Source organism: Cheilinus undulatus, linkage group 17, assembly GCF_018320785.1.
Source record: "Cheilinus undulatus linkage group 17, ASM1832078v1, whole genome shotgun sequence".
Classification (NCBI taxonomy): domain Eukaryota; kingdom Metazoa; phylum Chordata; class Actinopteri; order Labriformes; family Labridae; genus Cheilinus; species Cheilinus undulatus.
In genome coordinates this window covers 17,981,347-18,009,194 of record NC_054881.1, presented here as the reverse complement: position 1 = coordinate 18,009,194, position 27,848 = coordinate 17,981,347, and the positions used below count along the sequence as shown (strand labels likewise).

The 27,848-nt window shown below is 39.4% G+C and overlaps 2 protein-coding genes across 2 annotated transcripts; one reads left to right on the top strand and one right to left on the bottom strand.

Moving 5' to 3' along the window:
• Window positions 1–105: 105 nt before the first annotated feature.
• On the top strand, window positions 106–23,766 carry LOC121525549 (cilia- and flagella-associated protein 44). Its single transcript, XM_041811593.1, has 34 exons — window positions 106–191; window positions 939–1,092; window positions 1,732–1,894; window positions 4,306–4,408; window positions 4,491–4,704; window positions 4,801–4,915; window positions 5,615–5,779; window positions 7,617–7,772; window positions 7,857–7,904; window positions 9,785–9,884; window positions 9,983–10,077; window positions 10,148–10,357; window positions 10,458–10,568; window positions 10,656–10,808; window positions 10,983–11,198; window positions 12,421–12,563; window positions 12,692–12,971; window positions 13,699–13,754; window positions 13,905–14,067; window positions 14,233–14,363; window positions 14,782–14,987; window positions 15,060–15,204; window positions 15,372–15,549; window positions 16,000–16,241; window positions 17,665–17,899; window positions 18,478–18,681; window positions 20,333–20,528; window positions 20,620–20,736; window positions 21,894–22,024; window positions 22,114–22,230; window positions 22,369–22,570; window positions 22,675–22,835; window positions 22,968–23,102; window positions 23,273–23,766. Exons 1-34 carry the CDS (start codon window positions 134–136, stop codon window positions 23,492–23,494), a joined length of 5,325 nt encoding a protein of 1,774 aa, XP_041667527.1. The 5' UTR covers window positions 106–133; the 3' UTR covers window positions 23,495–23,766.
• A 2,301-nt stretch (window positions 23,767–26,067) lies between these two features.
• brcc3 (BRCA1/BRCA2-containing complex, subunit 3) lies at window positions 26,068–27,660 on the bottom strand. The gene is made up of 2 exons (XM_041811242.1): window positions 27,053–27,660; window positions 26,068–26,775 (listed from the first exon to the last, which is right to left on the bottom strand). The coding sequence occupies exons 1-2, from the start codon at window positions 27,558–27,560 to the stop codon at window positions 26,501–26,503; spliced, it is 783 nt and encodes a 260-aa protein (XP_041667176.1). The 5' UTR covers window positions 27,561–27,660; the 3' UTR covers window positions 26,068–26,500.
• Window positions 27,661–27,848: the final 188 nt, after the last annotated feature.

Below are 27,848 nucleotides of genomic sequence, written 5' to 3'. Positions count from 1 at the left end.
TTTCACTGTTACAACATTTACCACATTGAACTGAACGTCATTTTAGTTTAACGTTAGCTAGAAAGTTGCATTGAATGTCGAGTTCTCATGTTTCAGATAAAAAGACAGAGCTGCCGATAATTTAACAGCGAAAATGTCTGAGGAAATGATAGCTTCAGTTGGTGAAGAGGCAGAGATCACACAGAAAGAAGGTAGGTTGTCACTTTAATATGTAAAAAACAGTGAAACTGAATATTTTTAACATTCAAGATGAAATAACAGTTTACATTAGGCTATATTTATTCAGGTTTATAAAGATTGTTAGAAACACATATTGAAAGACAAGTATGCCTAAATAAGTTGTTCGTTAGCAGGGGTTAGATCAGTGGCTCCTGTCTTGTTTTTTTCCTTGGGCCCCTACTAATCATATCCAAGAAAAACTATGGTTAAGATCCTCAGGACCCACTTGGAAAAATTAAACATCAATTTTAATTATTTCATTTGACAAAATCCAAACATAATACGCCTTTTTTAAAGGTTTATTTTTGGGCATTTTGTTCCTTTATTCCATAGAGGAGGACAGTAGATAGAGTCAGAGAGAGTAGGGAGAGCGGTAAAGGGCCACAGGCTGGATTCAAACCCGGGCCGCCTGCGTACATGGGTTGCACCTTAGACCACTAGGACATCTGCACCCCCGGTCTCATAGATTTTTTTTACATTAAAATGTCGTAAATTTGTGTCTTAAAAATCCTGAAATTTTTGTGTTCACATTGTCATAATCTCAGAAATGAGATTCTGCTGTTGCCTGCGAAGCTTAACCTCCTCCACCCCAGCCTCCTCCTTTATAGCATAAAGCTTGTTGCACCCTCGTAGGAGGTGTAAGATCAGTGTTGATAATAATTGCACATGGTAATATATTATAAGATTTGATTGCTATGAAACATTGCTTACTCTAACAGGATACGAGACTGAGAACTCCACCATAAAGCTGGAGGTTAAGGAAGAATCAGAACAGGAGTTTTCTCCAGATGTGAACTACAAGTATGAAGACCTTCACTCCAGACCATTCATCACACCGGATTCTGACATCCCAGAGAACCTCCTGCACCTCTCGTATCCTTAAAATTGATTGTAAAAATGATTGTACACCACTATTATTCTCACATTTTCTTAGAATACCTGTTAAAGCTAAATACTTGAGTAAATGTATGAAGATGTTTTTTTGTTCTGAACTTATCTTATTCTCATTCAAGATATCATGCCCTATTTTTTAGGTTAACATGTATTTAAAAAGTTAAACAGGGATCCCAGTGCACAGCCTAGGTTCTTGGGTGCTTGTTGGTTGCAGGAGCAAAGTTAACAAAGGAGAAAAATCACTTTATTATGAGCTAACAACATGTTTTGCCTGTAGTCTCTTCAGATGAAACACGTTAGTTTGTAATATAACACGTTAGTTTGTAATATCACAGCAAAGTAATTTTCAGTGTGAGGCAGATTATTTGTCCTCATGTGTTTAAAACTTTATATATTGAATTTTAGTGTAGCCTCTGCAGTGAGGTAATATAATGTTCCCAAAGTGATATAAGTAAGTAAACCCCTATTTTTTAGATATGCATCTATTGCTATGTTACATAAATGTCATTAGAAAAGTATTGTGTAAACTGACCTCTTGAAACAGAGTAAAATAATATTTTAAAAATTGTCAATAACTTCAATTCATCTCAGTTGATCATTAACTCATGCTGCTTGTAGTCACTCCTTTGGTTATGACAGTGGCCGCAGAGGAAACCTGCAGCTACTGGATGACAGAACTCTGATGTTTATAGCAGGAAATCTGCTCATCTTGCTGGATATTTCCACCAAGGAGCAGAGATATCTCCGCTCCTGCAGCGGAGGAGGATTCGGCTCTATCGCAGTAAGTTCGATGATAAAGTATAAGTTACTGTGAAGCTCCAGCCTGTGTGTGGCTGATATGAACTTTTGCACTGATAAGAAATCCATCTTTGGCACTATCACTGCACTTTTGATGGTATATTTTTCATCAAGATTAGAATTCTGTTCCTCTGCATCCAAATCTCATTTTTCCCCCTTTAAAATGAGTCTCTGGAATCAAATGTCTATGCACACTAAACATGATGCATTTGTAAGTCTCCTGCAAACTACCATTGAAAGCACCACTGTGGACATTGTCCTTTCCTTGCATCCATGCACAGTAAAAAGTACACCTTGAATTTCAACCCTGATTTTAAAAAAGTGATGCTGTTTAAAATGTAAATAAAAACAAGGCTATGATTTGCAAATCTCATAACCCCATATTTTATTCACAGTCAAACATAAACAACATATTAGATGTTGAAACTGGGATGTTTTACTATTTCATGAACAACATTAACTTATTTTCAATTGAAGACAGCAACACATCTCAAAATAGCAGGGACGGGGCAACAAAAGAAGAATTTTACAACTAATTAGGTTAGCTGGCCACAGGTCAGTAACATGAATGGGTGTAAAAGGAGTACTTTTTAGAGAGACAGAGTTTCTAAGAAGTAAAGATGGGCAGAGGTTCACCAATTGAAAAGACTATTAATAGGACCGGAACACTTCCGTAAATCATTGCCTGTCAACACAGTGTCATACCACCCACAGGTGCAAATTAAGATAACATAAGATAAGAAATCTTTATTGTCATTGCACATCAGGTATACAACAAAATTGCAGTACCTCTCCGGCCAGTGCAGCAGCAAGTAAATAAATAATAAGTGCAATAAATAGTCAAGGGAATTAAAGGATCAATTTTAAAAAAATCAAGCAAGGATAAATGGCAATATGGTATACAGTCAACACAATTTAGGATGCATTCAGGGATCTTATAGCCCAGGGAAAGAAGCTGTTTTTTAGATGGTTTGTCCTGCTTTTGAGACACCTGTACCTCCTACCTGAGGGCAGGAGGTTAAACAGGTGGTGTGCTGGGTGTGTGGGGTCAGCAGCAATCTGCCTCACTCTCCTCAGACTTGCTTGCTGGCAATGTCGTCCAGGGAGGGTAAGGGACAGCCGGTGATCTTCTGGGCAGTTTTTATGACCCTCTGCAGGTTTTATTATGTCTGCCTCTGAACAGTTGTCATACCAGGCCGTGATGCTATAGGTGAGGACGCTCTCAATGACACTGCGGTAGAAGGCCACTAGCAGCCTCTCCTCCATATGGTTCCTTCTCAGCACCCTTAAGAAGTGGAGTCTTTGTTTGGCCTTTATAACTACTGTGGTTGTGTTGGCAGTCCAGGCGAGGTCCTCAGCTATATGTGTCCCCAGGAACTTAAAAGAAGACCGCTGCACACAGTCTTCATTGATGTAAAGAGGAGCTGGTTCCCCCCTGTGCTTGCTGAAGTCTATCACCATCTCTTTTGTTTTATTGCTGTTGAGCAGTAAGTTGTGTTTTGTACACCATCCTGCCAGCTGTTTGACCTCCTCCGCTAATTATACCAATGACTGTGATGTCATCACATGAGAAACATTGCAGTGCATAAGGATGCAGCAGCTCATAGCTCTCTGTTAAAGTTGTATCATGCAAATAAAATGCTACGTGTGAACAAAATCCAGAAACACCGCTGTCCCTGGGCAAAGGTCATTTAAAATTGACTGAGGCAAAATGGAAAACTGTTCTGTGGTCAGATGAATCAAAATCAGAAATTCTCTTTGGAAACCATGGGCACTATGTCCTGTGGACTAAAGAGGAGAGGGACCATCCAGCTTGTTTTCAGCACACAGTTCAAAAGCCTACATCTCTGATGGTATGGGGTTGCATTAGTGCCCATGGTATGGGCAGCTTGCACATCTGGAAAGGCACTTTCAGTGCTTGAAAGTATGTAGAGGCTTTAGGGCAATGTATGCTCCCATCCAGCAAACATCTCTTTCAGGGTAGGCCTTACATATCAAGGCAAGACTATGATAAACCACATACCACAGCCATCACAACAGCATGGTGTCACAGTAAAAGAGTCCAGGTTGCTGAACTGACCTGCCTGCAGGCCAGACCTTTCACCAATAGAAAACAGTCTGCCTATCATAAAACGAAAAACCTGGCAAAGAAGACGCCATTGAGCAGGTAGAATCCTTTATCAGACAAGAATGGGACAACATTCCTCTCCCAAAACTCCAGTAGCTGGTCTCCTCACTACATTTTTGAGATGTGTTGCTACCATCAAGTTCGTGTTGTGTGTTATACATTTTTTAAATCATAGCATGAAGGCATTTAGGATATGGAGAAAACACACCCATAATACTTGATATTGCCTTCATTTTCTTCTATGTGTATGTGATGTCTTTGTTAAGGCACACCCCAGCAAAGAGTACTTCGCAGTAGCAGAGAAGGGAAATCTACCTGACATTATAATCTATGAATATCCCTCATTACAACCGTACCGTATCCTCAAAGGTAAACAAGAACAAGATGCACCCTTCTACAGGTTTGGTGTTGCTATTTTGTCTCTGATTATTTTTTGCCTTTATGTTTATAGGTGGAACAGCGCAAGCATACAGCTTTGTGGATTTTAACCGAGACGGGAGCCTGTTGGTCAGTGTTGGCAGTGAACCAGATTACATGTTGACACTGTGGGACTGGAAAAAGGAGAAGGTGACAATCTTTACAGACATTTCTCGGGAGGTTTACAGAATCAGCTTCTCTCCATACAACCCAGAACTGCTCACATCTTCAGGATCTGATCACATCAAGTAAACCACAAACTGAATCCCTTTAAACCCTGTAACCCTGTCTCAGCAAATAAGAAATATTGCTTATTTAAAATTTTTACTAATTTTCTCAATCAGGTTCTGGAAACTGGCCGGCGCATTCACCCATCTTACATTGCATGGACAGATGGGATATTTTGGAGAAACAGCAGAGACAGATATTGATGGTTACGTGGAACTGCCTGATGGAAAGGTGTGAACATCATCTTTCTGACACATGTTGGGTTGTACATGAGCTGATTAGACTGCAAAATATATTGACCCATTATTTTTCTGGAATCCCATGAGCCTTCATAGCCCTGTCTTTTTAAACAATCAAAAAGACTTTTAAATCACGGCATGGCCACTTAAAACAGCTGAAAGACTGCATCATTATCAAACCTTTGTCTTAAAGTTTAATTTACATCTCATACATCAGGTTAGTTTCACTGATGATTTGATAGATCTACCTAGAGACTTACCAATTCTGTATAGCAAGTATTTCATTTAAAAAACTCTCAGAAGGGGCGCGCAGAGGGCTTAGTGGTTTAGGTATGGGATGTGTTAGTGCTTCTGCAGTCAGCCTCAAGTCTAATCTACATAATCATAGACCAAAGTCATGAAAGACATTGAGATCTGGAAAAAGTTAATGAACACACAAGAATTTTTCTTTTTATTTCCCATATTTTTGGCCAAACAGTTACATCAAGCGGCTCATAAAAAGACTGTTTTGGAATTTTTAAAAAGTATTTTCCAGTTGTCTTTGCAATATAGATGTTGAAATTTTTATTATTGTGAAAATTTTAACATGTCATACAATCCAAAACTGGCATTTTTATATATAAAATGATGTGCATGGTCAAACACTTCATTTCAGAAATAATTTTTTTTTTCTGACATCTCCTTCTCTCAGGTGGTATCAGGCTCAGTCTGGGGCAACTTACTGCTTTGGGAGGGGAACGCCATCAAGGTGGAGATTTGTCGTAAGGAGGGGCGCAGCTGCCATGCAGGAAAGGTCCAGCCGTTTGCTCTGGAGGATGGACAGCTCATGACAATTGGCTCTGATGGAGTGGTCAGGGTATGATATACAAATATATCAACAAATACATTATTACTGACAGGTACAAAACTAAAAAACGAAAAGGAAGTAAACAGAACCAAAAATACACAAGACGAATAAAGTTTGTTTACCAAGGTGATTCAAAATTTGGAAAAAATATACACAATAGCTTTTAGGCATGTTTAGGCTGAAAATTGAGGCTGGAGTAAGAAATACAGTGCCGTGAAAAAGTATTTGCCCCCTTTCTGACTCATGAGTTTTTGCACATTTATCACACTTAAATGTTTCAGATCATCAAACCAATTTTTATATTTCACAAAGACAACCCAAGTAGATACAAAATGCAGTCTCTGAATGATTATTGCATTTTTCAAGGGGGGAAAAAACTTGAAACCTATCTGGCCCTATGTGAAAAAGTAAACGCCCCCCCTGTTTAATTATGAGTCAACTGTGATTAACAACAGTTCTTGAAAAGCTGAGTTCAGTTTCACTGGCCAAAACCAGGCCTGATTACCACCAGTTGGTTGAATCAAGAAATCACTTAAATAGAAGCTGTCAGACAAAGTGAAGTAGGCTACAAGGTCTCAAAAAGAAATGCATCATACCATGATCCAAAGAAATTCATGAAAAAATTAAAAACAAAGTGATTAAAATCTATCAGTCTATAAAGGTTACAAAGCCATTTCCAAGGCTTTGGGACTCCAACAAACCACAGTCAGAGCCATTATCCACAAATGGAGGAAACTGGGAACAGTGGTGAGCCTTCCCAGGAGTGGTTGGCCAACCAAAATAACTCCAAGAGTGCAACAACGACTCATCCAGGAGGTCACAAGAGAACCTAGAACGACATCCGAAAAACTGCAGGCTTCACTGGCCTCAGTTAAGGTCAGAGTTCATGACTCAACCATAAGAAAGATACAGGGAAAAATGGCACCCATGGGAGAGTTCCAAGGCCAAAAACCACTGCCAACAAAAACGAACACAAAGGTTCGTCTCACATTTGCCAAAAATCATCTTGATGATCCCCAAGACTTCTGGAGAAGTATTCTGTGGACTGACAAGACAAATGTTGAACTTTTTGAAAGGTGTGCAGCCCGTTACATCTAGCGTTAAAAATAACACAGCGTTTGATAAAAAGAACATCGGGCCAACAGTCAAACATGGTGGAGGCAGTGTGATGCTCTGGGGCTGCTTTGCTGCTTCAGGACCTGGACCACTTGCTGTGATTGATGGAACATTAAATTCTGCTATCTACCAGAAAATCCTGAAGACAAATGTCCGGCCATCAGTTTGTGCCCTCAAGCTCACGCGCTCTTGGGTTATGCAGCAGGACAAGGACCCAAAAAACTTCCAACAAGTCCACCTCTGAATGGCTCAAGAAACACAAAATGAAGGTTTTGGGGTGGCCCAGTCAAAGTCCAGACTTAAATCCAGCTTAGATGCTGTGGTGTGATCTTAAATGGGCAATTCATGCTGGAAAACCCTCTAATATGGCTACCAAGGGACACATGTGTTTCAACATGTGTCAGGCTTGAGCCCAACCCAGCCGCAGGTTGAGTCACATCAGGCACAAAGATGAATCCTTAGCGGCCCTCATGGCAAAAACTTATGCACATAATATATATGATTTTCAGTTTGATATGTTTTGTTAGTAGTCTATTTAATGGGAACTGCAATGAGGTACATTATAAAGAAATTCTGTTAATAAGTTCATTTTGTTCAGGTTTTGGAATGACCAACTCCCTTGCAGTCCAATCAAGCATTATTCATTATGTCTTTTTCATTGTTTTTGTGTGTTTGGGTTTTTTTGGTGTTGACTATAACTTTGTAACCCCCTGCTGTCTTCATCCTGCAGGGCTGGGACTTTGAAGTTATCAACAGTGCCAGCAGTAATGGCCACAGCAGTAAATTTGAGATGGAGCCCATGAATGAGATGGTGGTAGGACACAACGTTTCCCTCTCTTCTGTGGTGAAGAGCTCAACGCCTGACTCTTTCGTCTGGTTTGCTCAGGTAAGAAAAGCAGAGGATCAAAGTAATAAAAAGTTATGAAAACCCGTTCACACATTACTCTGATGTCTTTGGTGGTTTTTGCAGGATTCCAGTGGAGCCATCTGGAAACTGGATCTTTCATTCACCTACACTGTGAGTTTCCTACACTGGTTTCTTGGATTAATTGTCTCTTCATGTAGGTTGCACTCTAGTAAAGATTTGCATTCTTTATTGATACATTAGTTAAAGAACAAGTGTTAGTAAAGCTTAAGTTATCAACTGAAAAGCATTAATAATTAATTCCTGTCATTAATAAACACAACTATAAATACTATATTGATGCAATTATAAAACCTTCATAACCCTAATCCTTATCCACACCCTTACTCTAACGGTACCTTAACAGGGATTCTGTTAAGAAATGATCTGTTTCAAGTGATTGATGCTGATGTAAAAGAAAAAACCCAATTCCAAAGACATTTTGGTAAAAGACAGAATACAATGGTTATCAAATCCCATAAACCCATATTTTTTTTATTTATAATACAGCATAAAAAAACATGTCATACGACATTTTCCATTTCATTAAAAATATTAGCTCATTTTGAATTTGAGGTTTAGTATTGTCTGGCTGAAATATTTAAGGTCTCCCTTCAACCTCTTTAGTCCAAAAGACACAGCAGTTGTGGATCTCAAAAAGAATTTTGAATGTTGATTAATTTGAACACAGAACAGTTTTTCCATCTACCTCAGTCCGTTTTAAATGGGCTTAAGCCCAAAGAGGATAGCAGCATTCCTGGATCACGGTCAGATCTTTGGTGTTCTTTACATGATACAGCTTTAACTTGGCTTTGTGGATAGCATGGCAGACAGTCTGGAAGTGTTCCTGACCCATGCAATGATTTCCAGTCCACATTCATGTCTGTTTTTGATGCAGTGCAGTGATGATGCTGTTTTTGATGCAGTGCAGTGATGATGCAAAACAGGATTAGTCTTTGGCAGCAGTAAATGGACTTACATCAACACCCCATCCTTGGGGGGATGAAATGGTCTGATTTGATTAAAGACAACTTCCCATTATGGTGGATTATTGGTCTTGGGCTGTATTCAAATATCAGACTTGAATCAAGAAAATGAAAAGTAAGAGTAGCCGATTAAATGAGTTTTTTTTAGATTTGTAAAATGTTTACTTTTCTCTGACCAAATTGAGTCTTACCCCCTAACAAGTATTCCTTATTGCTGAAAAAAACTCTAACACTAAAACAGGAAATACTAAAGGAAACGAAACAGCAGTTTTAAACAAAAAGCAGAAACAAAATATGAATAAAATCTGACAAATAATCCAAAACTATAATAACCTTGACCTGAGGGCTTGAAGATCACAAGTATCCAATGCTGATCTTTAGCCTCGTCCCTTGCACACAAAGATTTCTCCTGATTCTCTGAATCTTTTGATGATATCATGCTCTCTAGATGGTGGGATGTTAAAAGTCTTTTCAGTTTTACTCTGAGAAGGATTTTTCGGAAATGTTCCACAGTTTTTTTTTTTTTTTTAGCAGATTGCTGAATGTCTGCCCATCTTTACTTCTTTTAGAGAACCTTTTATTTTAGAGAGACTCTACTTCTCTAAAATGCTCCTTTTACATCCAGTCATGTTACTGACCTGTTGCCAATTATCTTAATTAGTTGCAACATGCTCTTCCAGCTGTTTTTCATTAGTGCCACTTACTTTTCCAGCTTTGCGTTTGCCCGTCCCTACTTTTTTTGAGGTGTGTTGCTGTCATTGAATTCAAAATGAGCTAATATTTTTAGTTAAAGAATAAATGTTTATGTTCTATTGTGAATAAAATATGGGGGTTTTGAGATTTGCAAATTGTTGATTTCTGTTTTTATCAACATTTTACACAACTTCCCATCTTTTGGGAATTGGAGTTGAATATAACCAAGACAACAGAAACATGAATGTCAAATCTTATTTTATAATCTCATATTGTATTAAACAAATTGAATAACAGCTGATGTGTTTTTTGTAGACTCCAGATCCAGAGTGCCTGTTCTCCTTCCACGCCGGGCCAATTAAAGGCCTGGACGTGTCGAGGAAATCTCACCTGATGGCCACAACTGCTTTGGACCGTGAGTGGCACACACATACACACACACACTTATACACAAAGTGCAAACACTCACACACAAAATAAAAGAGGCTTTCTATGTCTGTACCTGCTCTCCAGGCTCTATTAAAGTTTTTGACTTCTTGGCAAAGAGAGAACTAACCACCAGTCGCTTCAATCAGGGTGGAACTGCTCTCCGCTGGGCTCCAACTTTGGTATGTTTATCACTTACCACATAAAAAATTATATACGGAAATAAAAATAACCTCTGGTGTTTGTTTTCAGGTGAACCAGAGTGGAGGTCTACTAGTGACAGGATTTGAAGATGGGGTGGTGCGGTTACTGGAGCTCTTTAATCCTCAGAGGCTTCACCTGGCCAGTGGGCGCAGTCCTGTAGGAGATGCCAAGCTGCGCTTAAAACAAGCCTTCAAACCCCATAATGCAACTGTGACTGCTGTAGCATATGAGCGAAATGGAGAGATTTTAGCCACTGGGGTAAATTTTGAGCCTGACTAATTTAGGTTTTTCTTAATGAGCATGAATATAACAAACTAATTTTTGCTTTTTTTATTCTTCATTTAACCTTTCTGCTCAGAGCTCAGACTGCACTGTGTTCTTCTTCACTGCTGGGGAGAAATATAACCCCATTGGCTTCATCCATGTTCCCGGGCCAGTGCAAGCGCTGGAGTGGTCACCTCGTTCACATGTCAGTGTGGTTTCTAAAACTCACATTAGCTATTGTATTTCTGTGATGAGATAGTAATAATTCAACCTTTTACTGTTTTATGCACAGAGTGAAAACAGGCTGCTCATCATGTGTCAGAGCGGTCATGTTGTGGAAGTGCAGAGTCCTGATCCAGAGGCTCAGAAGCCGACCAAAACCTTTCAACTGCCTGAATTGCCCAGAAAAGTTTTCAAGTTCAGGAGCATCAAATCACATATCAAAGTCTGTGCAGGGTTTAAGTACAGTTTGTCTTTTTATTGCTGTTTCTTTGCTTTTTTTTGCATTTCCTACTATGTTAAACTTTATTCGAAAGGATAATTACAACATGGGATTTTAGTGCAGGTGACAAACCTGTTTTGGATTTCACATTGTTTGTGCTTTAATTTGTGTGTTCAGCGAGAGCAGGAAATTGCAAGACGCCAAGAAGCAAAGGAAAAGAAGAGGAAAGAGAGAGAAAAGAGGCTGAAAGAATATAAGGAGCCTGCCTTAGAGCTGGAAGATGAAGAGGAGGAAGAAGAAAAGGAAGAGTTGCCTCAGATCTTCATCCCTGACCCTCCAAGTCCTCTCTACTGTGGCTTTTACTCTCTTCCAGGGCAGTTCTGGCTCTCCATGGTACAAACACACGACCACTCACATTTAATCACACAGTCTGAAATGAAAAACTGAGTAAAAAAAAAAACAAAGTTCCTCACTTCTAAAGGTATTGGAATGTTAAATTTGATATATAATTTTTTTTTATTTAGAAATTATTTGACCAAACTCATCCTATTTGAGTACACCTCAAATATGAAAACAGTTTCCATCTTTAACACCAATAATTTTGGTCTAGATAGTCCATCTGGGGAACGTATCCACATCATAGATGTCTGCAATCCACTATAAAGCCTAAAACAAACTGACATTGTGTCATATGTGCCCCAAGTGCTGCCCCTAGCACACACCAGTAGCAGCACATCAGTGGTCAGAACCCCCCACTGGTAAGGGCTGCCCATAAGGGGGGAGAAGAGGTCAGCCACATTAGGGGGCCCATGAAGGCTGGCCTAAAAACTGGTCCATCCTAAATAATATCGACAATGCTTTAACAAAAATACTTGAAAGTACTTATTTTAGCAACAAAATGCATTTTTTTCTTTATCCCTTTAAAAGTATAATGTTTCTAAATGAAGCCCCCCTTCTTTAAACAGACTATGTACTGCCACGCCAAAACCTGAATAGAAGTTGGGATCTTGGATAATAAAGGACAAGATTAAGATGTGCATTTGACCCCGATAATGACCTGTTAGCAAATGTTTTTCTTTCTTCTTATGGGCTTTATATGCCTTTATTGATAGAGTAGGACAGTGGACAGAATTGGAAACAGGGATGAGGGAGCTGGGGAGAGACATGCGGGAAAGTACCACAGGCCGGATTCGAACCCATGTCAACAATAGACGGGGTGCACCTTAAACCACTTGGCCACCTGTGCCCCAGCATGTTTTTCAATCAGCCTCTTAACTGACCTGAGCCTGGCCTTTGTGGCAAAATCAAGCCAGGAGAATTTCCATTATGATTTCATACTGATATATCAATGCTTTCAGACCTAAATCTTTGACCTTAAAACACACAATTTAAAGTTTAAGGCTGAACAAATTAATTAATTTAATTGATATTGTGCATCACTAATGCATTGAGATTATTAAATCCAATCCAAGGAGGGCCCTTAGACTGTGTCTATGAGAGGCCCAGTATTTTCTGTCAATGCGACTGCCAGCCCATTACAAGTAGTGATATTTTTTATTTATTAATTTTTTTTTTTTAAGAATAGGTCAATTTGTCTTTTTCCTCTGTCCTACAGGGAGGCTTTGATGCAGGTTTCTTGTATCACTGTAAGTTCTCTGAGAACCAGGACCAGGATCCAGACCAGCAGCAGGATGAACCCTTTGACTTTCTACCCATTCAAAATGCAGATGAAGACCCTATTTGTGCAATTACCTTCAGGTGCGTATAATCCAAAAGAAAATTTTACAGTTATGCTTCATAGCTTTTTAAGGGTATAAACATCCTTCAATTGTATAACCACAAGACTTTACTTTATACACATTTTCTTTTGGTGTGTTGTTTTATAGCTCCAACAGGCAGCTGCTGGTCTGTGGCATGCACTCAGGCTTCATCAGGATTTACCCTCTGCAGCCAGGCGACCACAACCTCACCTCAGTGCAGGCCTACTGGACTCTCAGCGTCCACGACAACCAGTTCGGACACCTGTGGCACATCTGCTGTAGCTATGATGACCATTTTGTGCTCACAGCGGGAGATGATGGAAACATCTTCTCCTTCACTCTGATTCCTCCAGAAGAGCTCCAGAAAAGCCTGCAGAGGAAAAGAGCCAAGGTTCCTTCTCCAAGGGTCAGTCCAACATTTAGTTCTTTCTTTTTGATGATATATTTTAGAGAAAAAGTTTTTTCAAGCTCTGCTTAACAACTTAACAACCAGCCAGTGTTTCACTGTTGGTTTGGGCAGCTATGGTTTATATTTCTGTAGTGGTCATTCCTGGACTTTGACACCATAAGGTTGACTTCGTTAAATTTGATCTGTTCATTCAGCCATCCATCATTCATTTGCACATATTGTTTGTTAATGTGGTCTCTAATTGCTTTATAAGTGCCCTTTTCATAGTGCTTTTCTGCAAGGTATAGTGAGATGAAATGTCTCAGGGGCGTAAATATTACACCTTGAAAAGATAGTGTTAATAAGAAACAAAAAAATATGACTAGAAACTACATCTGCTATTGTATTGTTGTATAATTTGTTATCCTGATGAAAACTAAGTGCAAAGATTGTTTTTGGGCTCTTTGGCTTGATTGTAAAGAAAAGCTGAAGATAGAAATGAATTATAGGGGGAGAAAGTGGGGAAATACATGAACCAAACAGCAGCAGGGCCAGAATTCAAACCTGCACCCAGTGCATCAAGGGCTGTAGTCTCTGCATACAGGTACTTGCTCTCCCTCTGACATAAACTGGTACCTGCATAACACTGATTTTTGTAGGGAAATTTGTTTTCGCAAACAGATTCTGAGTAACTTTAAACTTCTAATATCATAAATATCATCTTGTTTTTGCCTGATTTCAACAGAGTGGTCTTGAAAATGAGGCATTAGCTCAGGACATTGAGGACCCAGCAGCATACAGGTCAGTGTGAATAATCTACACAGTGTGCGGTAGAAACTGGCCTTCTTTGCTGTCACCCCTCTTATGTTATTTTTCTTTTCTTTTGTGTCATTTTGGGCAGAAATAATTGTATTTTTAATTAGAAGTTTAATCACACCTCTCCTCCTTCAGCCTAGAGACAGCAAAACAGAAGCTTGAGAAGGACCGCCTGCGTCGGGAGGCAGAGTTGAAGACTGCAGCAAAGAGGAAAAAGCTTGTTGAGCTCCAGAAGAAATTTAAACAGCTGCTGAACAACAACCAGAGTCTACCAGAGCATGTTCGACTCAAATCTGAGGTACAGACACAAACACAGATCCTAAATGTCAGGATACAGACCTGCCTTCTTGTTAACTTTAAGAATTGTGCGTACAATCATAAACATATGATTAATTTTTCAGGAAGTAAAAGTTTCTCAATGATGTTTCCTGAACTGTGTTCTTATGTGTTTTGTTCTGTTTAGGATTTACAGCTTGACCGGTGCTTCGCTGAGCAGGCAGAGTGGGTGAAGGCTCAGTGGGTGTGGGAAGTCAGAAAGCAGATGAGCTGGGAGGAGGAGCGCTGCAGCATCGCACTCAGTAAACTACAGGACTGGTACAGAATACACAGAAATACACCCATCTGTTCATTGTAAAGAAAGATGATGCCTTACTAAAATCAGCGCTAGATACTCTGGGTTTGGGGTTAAAATTATAATGCGTGAAATGTTGAAAACCAGTCAACTTTGGAGTTGTGAGTAGCAGTGTAACTCTGGTGTGGGCAACTTTGGTTACTGAGAGGGCCACACAAATTTTATCCTCACTGCTAGAAGTCCATAGAATTGCACTCCTTTTGGTAACCAGTTGAGTTTCTCCAAACATGACTTTGGAAAGATTGCAGTTAAAGTTAACTGTTACACATTGGTCAACTTAATAAACTGAGAGGCTTGACCTTTTTCTGATACAGTCCATGCATTACATTTTCTACCCAAACAGATGTCTGGGCTTAATACTTCTTGCATTTTTTCTATCAGGTTCAGGAACTCTCTTGAGTCCAACATGGTAACTGTGGTCGCCATCTGCAGTGAGCACAGAGTCACCACCTACCATTTGTCAGCTCCCACCAAAACTTCAACCCAGAATCAGAGAAGTGCAAGCCAGCCTGATGAAGACAAAGCTGCTGTACAGGGACGCAGAAAATCCAGGGCTGAACCTGCAAAGAATGGCTGCATATTTGAAGGTAGTTAGTTTTTTGTTTGCATTTTTTGTCTGCATGAGACAAGGCTGGTATGCATCTTTTTATGTGCATCAGAGGAGGAGATGCTGCGCCCCCCAGTGACTCGTCCAGCCGGCATTAAGCTGGGAGACCGGCAGATAGAGAGGCTCCGAAAGGCTGCAGAGAAAGCTGAACAGGCTAGAGCCAGGATAGAGAAGAGGAAAAAGGAATGGGCTGAACTGTGAGTGTTGTGGTAGCAACAACTAAGAAAGACACTGCTTTCTTTCTTAAATATAATATAATAGATGTATTTAAAAGATGCAGCAACCTAGTACAATGATGAGAGGTTGCATATGCCTCTGCTGTAACTGTGCAGTGCTAAAGAAAAACTGTGGTATTTTATCTAAGATTTGCAGAGAAACCAGACGAGAACTGTGAGGATCCAAAGGATGTTCAGGCCATCAAGGAAGCCAAAGAAACTATTGGAGATTTAAAGCTGAAATCAGATAAAGACTTCACGGTGCCCAAACACCTAAGGGTGAACACTGAGGGAAAACGAGCTGAGCTGATGAGCCTGGAAGACAACGTAAACACCATTGCACACACATTACATATTTATCTCTCATCATTGAAGAGTTGTGTTTGACCTCTGTCAAATTTGATTGAATACTAGTTTTACTTTCAGACAGTTGATTAGAAAAAAATGAGTACATTGATTTGGCTGCTTTGGGGTTCACCTTTTTTTTTTTCCAATCAACAATGACTAGGTTGATACAATACACACATAAAATGTAGTTGTTAGTTAAGTACACAGTGTGTAAATGTATTTAAGTTCCATCACGAGTAAGTAACACAAAGCATGATGGGGTGCTGATAGCCTAGTCCTTATGTCTGTGGGCCCCATGTGCAGGGGCAGTTGTCCTTGAAATCAGCAGCCTGGGTACAAATGCAGCCTGTGGCTCCTCTCCAGCATGTCATTGCCCCTCTCTCTCTAGTTTCTGACTCTATCAACTGTTCTATCCTTCCATCCCTACAGGTCCGTCAGAAGCAGACTGAGATGAACAGACGGATCGTGGCTCTTAGGGACTCAAAGGTGCTTCTGTTGTCTCAGCTGCGTGCTAAGATGGAGCAGTTAATCAAAATCCAGCAGCATCTGCCAGTCCATCTCCACCGCTCTCCACCCACACTCCCCTCCATCCTACCAGAGGAAACCCCAGAGAAGAGGCTGCAGTACAGCCAGGACATGCTGGAGCGATACAAAGTTCTGAGGGATCAGAGGTAAAAGACTGAGGTTTAAGTATCAATAAGATACGATATGATATGCTATAACACAATACGATATGATACAATATGAAAAGACATGATCTGATACAATACAACATGACATGATGCAAGATGATGTGATGCACAGCAATACAATACAATAGGATAAGGAAAAGATAAGATGAGATACGATTCAAAAGAATAGGATACAATATGATCGACCAATCTTTGTTTGTATAGCGCCAGTTTATAGCTGAAGTTATATCAAGACACTTCACAAAGAGAGGAGGGCAAGACCGTACTCTCTGTTGTTGTCTATTAAAATAGACAAGCGTTAATCATTAACATTACAGTAAAGATTATACCCTATTTTATAAAGACCAGCACTGATCATCATGAGCACAGCACTACCAGTATTTAGATATGATACAGTACGATACAATAGGAGTGGTGATTTGATGCAAAGCGATGTGATGATACAATATGATACATTATGATACGTGACATACAGCACAGGATATTACAGTATGATGAGGTATGACGTGATACAATACGGTACAGTATGGTACGGTACAATGCAATACGATCCGGTACAACAAGACATGACACACTTTATTGTTCCCTGTGGTAAGGCAACAAGATAAGGCTAAGGTGGTTTATGTGTTAATGAGATTCATATAAATCTTCTAAGCAAGGGATGAACATGAGACTCAGTAACGTTGACTCTGACCTCCAAAATCCAATCAGTTCATCCTTGAGTCAGAGTGGACAAAAAGGCAAAGTTTGAAGAAAACCCCTCAAATCATTCTTGAGATATTGTGCCTGGCCAGTTGTACAGTATAAACAGACAACCTAAAAGGACACTGCCTCTGATCTCCACTATTGCTAGTGTGGAGGTATAAATACAACAGAGCACATCCTGGTGTCATGCAACTGTGGCAAAAGTGGGTGCAAATGGCCTGTATCACAGTCAAGAAATTAACAATCCCTATATTATATATTATCTTCCTGATGCCAAAAATATGTTGTGAAGTCTAGTTTTGCTCTCATTTTACACATTTATCTGTACTACCGCTACATTTTAAATAAGAAATAGAATCATGCCTTCTTAACTATTATTTAACATCCAAACAGACTATGCGGTCAGGAAATAGAGTGGATAATAATATTGAATATTACATTTTACATGTTGTACATCAAACTTGTCGCCTCTTTTAATATATTGAATGAAAATGCATGTCTAATACTTTATTAACAACCCAACAAAAAAAGTAATCATGAAATGTCAGTTAGGGTCAGAACAACTAATGTATACCAGAACACCTTCCATACCAAAATCTCTGCCCTTATCTGTTACCGATTCAGATTAAACCACAGGTTTCTGAATACCATTGATTAAAGTTAAGAAAAAAAATGGACTGTGTGAAATTTCCAACAGGTTGCAGACCATGGTGCAGGATGGAGATACTAATGTATTGGATCAGCTGGAGAAAGAGGAGGAGAAGAAAAAGACAAGGGAGGAAGAAACTCTGAGCCTGTCAGCTACATCAGTTTCCAGAGAAGAAGAGCGGACAGCAGGAGAGGAAGGAGCAGAGCTGAGTGAGCTGGAGGAGGAGCTGCAGAGAGAGGAGGAGATCAGACGTCTGTACGAGCAGGACTCTCTGCTGGAGGAGGTCTGCTTTTGTTTACTTATGTGATGGCTTTACTCAGATTAATTTCCATCAAACTTTTTATCATAAGCAAATATCTGTAGCAGGGCTGGGCACTATGTCAAGTTTTGAAATATCAATATATTTTAAAATGAGATAAAGAATAACTAGTATGGCTTGTATTGATATAGTTAACGTAGAAGTTGATTTGAAAAGAAAAAAATAGATTTGTAATGTGATGCCTAATAAAAAGATTGTTTACAGTAAGAAGACATAGCAGGCTCATGGTCACGTGGGAAATTTTTTCACAAATGTGAAGTTCATTTGTTGTAATTTTCCTTATAAATGTTGATATTGTGCAGCTGGCTGTCATTAAAAGTGCCTGAGACTTTTGGAATTCTTCTCATGTGAAATTGACTTAGAACTGACTTTGTTTTTGCTATTTCTTTACAGACAAAATACTGAGATGTATATTATGAATTGCAATTCAGCTGAAAATATTGTGATATGATTTTTGGGCTATATTACCAATCCCTTTTTTAAGGGATATCTAAATATCTTAGACTGACAATGCATTGTGCCTGTACTTTTATAACCATCAGATGGAGGCTTCGGTGTGTCACTTTGATGCGGAGCTGAAGCTTCTGCGTCACCAGAAGCTGCATCTGGACTGGCAGCTGAAGATGGCCGACCTCCGTCAGCTAACGCTGTACCAGGAGCTGCTGCTCATCCAAGAGTTTGAGAATAGGGAGGACAGCCTGCAGGAAAAACTCAACGCACACATTAAAGAGGAGGAAAACATCACGGTAGGAGAGAGTTTATTCATTGTTTCACAGCTGCCAAGTGTAATTGTGGTTTTCCTCCTTGAGGATCTTTCATAGTGTTAATTACTGTAGTGTAGCCTTTTTTTACTCTTTAGGCAACCTTTTTATAAATCTGACATGTCACTGTTATTACACAGTTAGTTTCTGCTTGCTGTAAATTATCACTCTTTTTTTTTACAAACTGTTGTTGTAATTAAACTGATTGCTAAGTTGAGTTAAATTGAAATATCTTTTTCAAGCATGTAGAAAAGCTAAATATTCATACAGTCATAGACAGACATAAAACAACATTTTTGTCCATGCACAGATATAATGCTTCCACTGTGTTGGTTTAATAAGTGACGTGTTAACTAACAGAAATTTAATATTTTGGTCTTAATGTGCAAATTGAAAATGTAAAGAAGCAGAAATTAATTAAACTGTATCTATAACACTGAACAATAACTGACTTTCTGAGACTTTTTGTAATATACAAATTACAATGTTTATATTATAACAAGATTCATATATAATTCTCATATATAAACTTTAAGATATATCAGTACATTACTGTAATTTTGATATTTATCAAAACTAATCGCTAACTTATTTATTATCAAAGAACTCATGAAAATATTTTTTCTTCTATTAAAAATTAATGTGTTTGATTATTTACAACAAACATGTTGCTACCTGATACTAAAATCTTTTAAATTCATTTTTTTCTCTCCTTCTCTCTTATAACCATATGATGACAAAGAGACAACATAATTCGGAACATTTTTGCAAATGTATTTAAAAACACTGAAATATTACACTGACATAAGTATTCAGACCCTTTGCAAAAACACAAAGCAAAAAGGTTCCTCCCATTTCTCTCTATTGTTGCTGAGATGTGTCTACGTCTTGATTGGAGTCCATCTGTGGTAAATTAAACCAATTGGACATGATCTACCATTTACTTGCCTGCATAGCTCAGAGAGGATTGTTGCAAAGGCTACAAAAATGTTACTGCTGCACAGTGGCCTCTATTATTTTCAGATGAAAGAAGTTTGACACAACTAGGGCTCTTCCATGAGCTGGTCACCCGGTCAAACTGAGCAGGGTAGAAGGGCCTTATTGAGAGAGGTGACCAAGAAACCACATGGTCACTCTGGCTGACTTCTAGAGATCCTGTGTGAAGATGGGACATAGTTCCAGCAGGACAACCATCACTGCAGCCGTCCACTGATCTGGGCTTTTTGACAGAATGGCTAGGTGTAAGTCTCTCTCTCAGTGTAACACACATGAAAGCCCACATAGAGCTTGCAAAAAAAGCACCTGAAGGACTTTCAGACAGTGAGAAACTAGATTTTCTGGTCCGATGAGACCAAGATTGAACCGTTTGGCCTCAGTTCTAAACATTATGTCGGGAGGAAACCAGGCGCTGCTCATCACTTGCCCAATACCATCCCAGCAGTGAAGCATGGTGGTGGTAGCATCATGCTGTGGGGGTGTTTCTCAGCAGCAGGGACTGGGAGACTAGTCAACACTGAGGAAAAGTAGAGTTGAGAGAAGTACAGAGATATCCTCAATGAAAATCTGATCCACAGAGCTCAGGACCCCTGACTGGGCTGAAAATTCACCTTCATATACTTGAATCTCTTCCAAACAGTCTAAGCTGGAGGAGTTCAATGAGCAGCTTGAACAGAAGAGGGCCGACATCACCAGGCTGCAGGAGAGAGAAAAGGCCCTGTTTGCTGCCTTCCAGGCCTTGTTAGGTCTAGAGCACAAGTTTGAAGAATTTCTGACCAAAGTCTTGAAGGAAAAGATCAAACGTGTGAAAAAGAAAGAGCCAACTGGAGATGAAGGTGACAGGGGGAAAGAGATCCTTACCATGTTCATTTCTAAAGAACTATATAATGTTTATTCATTTTTCCTCCTTGATTTAACTGTTTGCAGAAGAAGAAGAGGGTAGTGATGAAGACTCAGATGAAGAATCAGATGAAGACTCAGATGAAGATTATGATGAAAGCTCAGAGGAGGAAGGAGGTTTAGACACAAGTGTTTGCCCTCCAGGTTGGTATTCTGGTGGGAAAGGTTTTAATCTTTTTCGCTAGGAACTTTTAACCAGCACTACTGTTGAGATGGGGTCTACACATCAACAAGGCCATGCTCACATTAATGGTATAAATATCTCTTTATCAGTCAACCAATAATTAATGCACTGCCATTTTGAATTTTAGCAGTCATCTTCTGGGGTTTTTAGTATGGAAGCCCATTTCCAATGCTTAAAATAAGAAAAAATATGAAAGAAGCGTAATTATCAAACAATACAGTTAAACCATAAGTTTGAATTATGAGATGAGAAGACATCATTATGAGATATAAAGTCAAAATTTTGGCATCTTAAAACATTGAAAGACAGGGGGTAATGAAATAAAAAAATTTGACATCATAGTCATGGCTTACTTTCTCATTATTCTGACATTTTATTTCACAATTATAATTAAGTATTTCATAATTATGACTTTTCATCTCATAAATATGACTTTATTAACTAATTTTGACTTACTATCTCATAATTATGACTCCTTGTCTCATTATTTTGACCTTTCATATCTTTTTTTTCATATTAATGATTTATTCCTTGTTATTTTGATCTTTTTGAAATACAGACCTTGAGTTTTTATCTCATAATTGTGACTTTCTCTTAAGAAGTTTGACATTTTATTCATTATTCTGACCTATTATCTTAGAAGTTGAACCTTATATCTCATAATTCTGACTTTTTATTTCATATTGATGCATTTTTTTAAATCATATTCTCGACCTCTTATCCCATAATATAATGGATTTCTATTTTATAGTCTTTTTTATAGACTAACAAATGCATCTCAGTATCATGACTTTTTAATCCCATAATTTTGACTTTATTTTGTAATTATGACTTTTTTTCTCAGAAGTATGACTTTTATATCAGAGTTTTAACTGTCTCTTGATTTTGACTTTTTATTTCACTATTTTGACTTAAGCTTTTTAAAAGTTTGTATCTAACTTTATTTTTTCAATTTTTCTAAAGTGGCAGAAATTGGCTTCCATATTTTGGAGCCAGACATCACCTTTTTTTTTTATTTTTCATAAGGCGACTTTTTCTATGCTTTTTTCTTTACTTATAGTGCCTTAAGTTCAATGCTCTTTACCTTTTTGTGTAAAACGGTGTATGTGTCTTGCAGGTTGTGAGCAAGAATTGTTTGAGAACACGCTGCAGCTGCGGGAGCGTCGGCTGGACCTCGAGGAGCTCATGGTGGAGGAGAAGAAGAGCACCGAATTTCTGCGTAGGCAGTGTGAGACCCTGGTGAAAAAGGTCATAGCTGATTATCTTTCTATCTCATCTCTATTGTCTTGTGTCTGTTGGTGTTTACCATTGTGTTCTTCTCATGCTTGGCTCTGCAGGAGAAATCTGTAAAGAGCGGTCGTAAGGCAGCAGAGGAAGACTTGGAGTTAGCTTACAGGGAAAAACAGCAGAAGATGAACGAACTGGATATAGTGATTCCGCTCAGACTGAGCCAGGTACAGCCAAGAAAGGAACTGTCAAATCTGTCATTATTTGCTATTTTGAAGCCTCAAGTTTGACATTTTAGCAATTGGCATATGTTATTAGGAGCCAGAAGTAACCATGTTTCTTCAGCATTTTCATTCTTGCACTAGATTGAGTTTCTCACTAATGGCTCAGTGCCATCTGACCTGAGCCCAGCGCTGGTTCTGAACCGTACGGAGCTGAATCGACTGCAGGAGCGAATCGAGCAGCTACAGGTGGAGAAAGACCAGCAGAAGAATCTGTATGATGCTGCTCGGCAGCAACATGTCAGGCTCCTCCATGACCGTAAACGCATGAACACCATGATTCAGGGTTTGGAAGAAGTTCCTTTAAAGCTTAATATAAAACTCTTGTTATGCCTTGGGTACAAACTGAACATGAAAAATTAAAAATCCTGTATGCTTATGTGTTTGTAGTGCTGGAGGAGGAGTGTAACCAGCTGATGATGATGAAGTACGGGGGGCTGGTGGATCTGGAGGTGATGCAGACGCTGTTAGGGAGCAGGACGGTGGAGGAGCTCAAGCAAGAGAAACTCCAGAAGGAAATTGCATATGCTAAAGAAATCAAAGAGTGGGACGTAAGCTGAGTCTGTGTTTGTGTCTGAATGCGCTTAAACATGAATATGGTGTCTGTATCTCTAAATTGTTTTTTCTTCAAAAACAGGGTAATAAGAAAAGTCAAGTGATATTTTTGTGTGTGTGACATTTAGAGGAAAGTGGATGAGGCACGTGAGGCTCTGATGAAGGAGACCAAGCACAACACAGACTGTCTCCGCAGCATAACAAGCCTCCTCAACCAGAAAAGAGAACTGGAGAAAAAACTCAACGGCAGGCAGAAGAAAATGGTAAAATACTTCTTAATTCAGTTTATTTTATGTTCTTAAACACTGGACCCACTGTTTTAAAATAGGAAGGCATTTTGCCATACCAATGTTGACTTCTGCTTTCTCTGTCCTGTCATAACACAGGTGTTAATAAAGCATTTTTCAGGTTGCTTTTATTTTTGTGAATCCAGGGCAGACAGTTCCAGGACTACAGGAGACGTGTGATTCACGAGGACATCCAGCGGCTCCGGGAACACGTGAAAAAACAATCCCAGCAGGCTGAGGCCTTAAGGAAAGACATTTTCCTCCTGTCCCGTCAAGGAGGCTACGTCGTGGCCCCTGGCCAAGTCTCACCACATGCTCTTGATCCCGTCTACACCCCCACAGACTGCACCATGACAGGAGCTGATTAACAATTGACAGAGGTCAGAGAAAATACAGAGAGGTCTTCTCGGTCATAGCATTTTCTTGAAAGTTATTTTTAACAGTAAAAAGTACTTCATTTAATTAATTATTTTCATTATTTTCATGTAATGGCATATTAGTAAGAGAAGAGTAGAAACAGTTATTTGTTTCTCATTAATTAAAGCTATCTGCTTGGCTTTGCGATAAAAACTTTTTTTTTTAAGCCCTTCCTGTCACTGATTTAGAAAAGAGATCCTTTAAGGAAACATGCAACCGTTACTTGGAGGACGACTGTAGTTACTGGTATTTGGATCTTTTCTTGTAAATTATTGGGATTGTTGTGACACCAGATTTGAACTTTCATAAGATTCAAGTAAAAATTCGGTTTATGTCACCATGGCATCAGAAATTGAATTTAGATGTACCCAATGTCTTATTTCTTGTGTTTAATAACCAAGAAATTCGGGCAAATTTTAGCAAAATGTCTCGATTGCAGAAATACGTTGCATGCTTTTTGGTACCAAAACCACTGTTTATAATGTTGCTTATCTTTTGTGCAGTTTAGACAGTGTGCAGCAGTTTTGACGAGTAAAAAACAAGGAACTTCCCACTACTGGGTACCTTGAACTCTTATTTTTGTTGCTTAGGTATCAAACAGGTTCCAACATATCAATTTTTGTGTTTTCAAAAAGTGTGCAGGAGTCTACTTGACATCTTGATAACCAGAATCAATAAACTACCCACATAAATGGCTTCCTTGACACTTCTCTTAAACCTGCAATCTTCTCTGACCAGTATCCAAACTAATGAGGTATATGCCATGAAATGCACAGAGGAATGCAAAGACTCTTATACCAGGGAAAAAACAACCCTTACAAAAATGCATCGCCCAACACAGGAGAGCCAACTCATCTGGTCAGGACTCGGCTCATTTACATCTAAAAGAGACAGGACAGTCCTTTGAGGATAACAGCGTTCAGATATTGGCCAGAGAAGAGAGAGTCATCAAAGAAGCCATCTATGTCATTCTGGATAATCCATCCTTGAACAAAGAAGGCAGACTAGGCATTTCTTATTCCTTATGTATAATGCAGCCTTGAATTCCTTTCAACAGCAAACCAAACAACACTTTTACTCTGGATCACAAGACCTGACATCATGTGGCCCTGGTAAACCTGAAGAGGCCCAGAAGGGCATGCCCTCAGGTGGTCGACAACTCTGCTGATGACACTCAGATGATCACCCAGATCATCAGCATATGAATAATTAACAGATGTTATATTTTCTGGATCTGGCCCCAGTTACTGTAGAACTGAAGAAGCCTTTTGGAGGAGAGGCACAACATCTTCAAGAACCTCAGTCAATTCCAGTTGTCCCCTTAACAAAGAGTTGGATAACCATGGCCTTGATGGATGAGAACTAGAGTTCTACCCAAAATTATATACCTTGCACAAGAACCTATATTCTTTGACCAACAATATTTTTGTGTGCAATTTCATCAACATGAAAGAATTTTTGACAGCTTACATGAAGAAATTGCCCAACTTGAGAACCTTGCACTCCTATATTTGTTGCCTCTCTATTAAAAAAATGAAACAAATGCAAACAGAGGTGAGCCTTGACACAGTATCTCTTAAAAAGAGATGAGGACACCTGCTGGTGAAACAGAATTATGACAGAGAGGTTGAATGAAACTGAGGTTTGACAGAGCCGCACGAGGGAAAAAAGAGAAAAAGATAGTATTGATCCTTTTCAAGCCACGTCGACCTTAGTTACTGTTACATTATACAAAATCCCTGGCTAATTGGCTTTTTCCCATTTGAAACAACAAAAATGACCCAGTGTTATCTTAATTTTTTTGTATATTCAATTAATTTGACTCTTAAAAACTTAGCCTCATTGAAAGAATGATAATGGCTAAAAAGACTTAGAAACTTGTTTAAAATCTTTATTTTTCAGTCAGCCTTATTTCCCTTTAAAGTCAAACTGTTGGGTCTAAAATGTAGGCTACATCTTAAAAATAAAACAAAACAAATACTGCAAAGGTGATTCACCAGTCAAAACTTTATGGGAGAGTGGCAAAGAGAAAGCCACAGTTAGAGAAAACTCATCAAACTTGACAAGAGTTTACCAAAAGTCATGTGGGAGACTCTGTGGTTTAAAGACAGCAAGGTGAATTTTCTGAAGTGGCTGAGTCAAACCTCAATCTGATAGAGAACTTGTGGCTGGACTTGAAAAGGGTTGTTCATGCTTGCTACCTATGCAACCTGACAGAGCTTGAGCAGTTTTGCAAAGAAGATTATAGTAAAATTGCAGTGTCCAGATGTGCAAGCCTGATTGGGACCTATCTAAACAGCCTCAGTCCTGTGATTGCAGCCAAAGGTGCATCTACTGAAAACTGACTTGAAGATGGTTAATGTTTATGCAATCACTTATTTTACATCACATTTTATTTTTATGTATATTTATTTGTAGAAATCTGTTAGCAATTTTAAATCAGAGTTGTTCTTTTTTGTCGAAAAGCCAAATTATATTGATCCTGACTGATTTATAAAATCAATAAAAGGGTAGCGCATACAAGGAGGTGAATACTTACAGGCACTGTAGTACAGTAAACACAGTAATGTGACTGATTTGATGGTTTTTGATACTTAAGAGCACAATATAGGAACTTATTTTAATTAAAACAACAAAAGATAAAATTGAATGTAGCTGCTCAAAACTGTTATGAAGAGTGGATTAATCAACATCTTGATGAAATGATTCAATAACAAAGTTTGGCAGATTTATTGCAGGAGTAATGCTCATCTTTTCACACAATGCTGTATAAAACTTTGTGCACTTATATTACATTCAGCTGTGATTTCTGGAATAGCTTCAACAAGAACAGAGATTATAATGTATAATATACTGTATCAAACACTGATACATCAGGCTTTGAACAGTTCTAAGAGTTGTCATTTCAAAACAGGTGGTCTTTTTCAGCAGTCTGTCAATAGTCTGTGTCCTCGGGCTCACAGAGCAGCCAGCTCCTGCAGCAGCCTCTCCTTCTCCCGCTGCAGCTCTACGATGCTCTGCTTGTTCTGCTCAAGTCGGTCCTCGAGCCACTGCAGCAGCGGACCACTCACTGCAGACATCTGGCTGCACAGGTTCTTAGTGAACACCGAGCCGTTGTGGATCTTTGTCACAGGGTCCAGGTGTGCCAGGCTGTGGATTTTACGGTAGGTGTCCTGCTCCTCCTGGCACAGGATCCGAGGAAGCTCAACAGCGGACTCCAGGCACACTTTACCTGCAAGATTGTCAGGGAATTTGATGTTTTGATAGTTTATAAAAACCAACCACTTTCAAACAATACAATCTTTGTGTTTCATGATCAAAAAGTACCTAACCTTAAAAAGCACTTTTTATTCAAGTTTTTGAGCAATTATGACGTCATATGTGAATCTGCCTGCCCTAGTTGTAAATGTGAAAGACCTGTAGCTTAATTGCTGGAGTATAACGACAATCAGACTTTTACTTTTATCATATCAAAGTTTCAAGTTGTATCTAAGATTACATTTATTTACCTATGGCTTCACGAGGTACGACGTGAATTGGGATCTCCACTCGCTCGTACTCGGAGCCTTTCTGCGCCTGCGCGGACTGGAAACAGGTGTATAGGACCCGGCCTGTTTTGGTGTTTTTATCCTCGATGAAGCAGGAAAAGATAAGGCCCACGAAGCACTGGTCGAGCATCTGGTACATGGCCTGGGTCCTCACGTCAACATGTGAGGGCCAAACGGTGATGTGTGGGTGGGAGTGGTACCAGCCCACCACCCGCATCGGTCTGCCGGTGATGTCTGCCAGCCTCTCCGCTTCTGTCGAAGCCGCAGACAGCTGCTCCGGAGAGATCTCCACCCGGTCCTTCCTCTTGTCCGAGCGGCGGAGGATGATGACTGAGTGGATGTGGACGATGCGGGTTACCTCCACCTCTCCAATACACAGACCCATTACCTCCTCTTTCTCTGTGCTCAGGGCGTGATTCATGCACACCAGGAAGGCGTCTGACTCCAGGTGAACCGCGCTCACCGCCATACTCTTCTAGTTTAGTCTATTACTCGAAAAGTGGTAGAACGAAAACATAAACACAACAGCGGCGCTTTACTTCCGCGTTTTAGGTGCTTCACTAAAACATTCCGTGTTTCTTAGCCCGGTTTTTCATCGCAGCAAGGTTCCACTTCTTCTTCTGTGGTGTTTAACGGCAGCTGGCATCCATGAAGTTGCATTACTGCCAACAGCAAGGTTCCAGCATGGGAAAGACGCTTAAAAAGATAGATTTTAAAAACATTTAATTTGATTTGAATATACGTGAACCAATTTCCA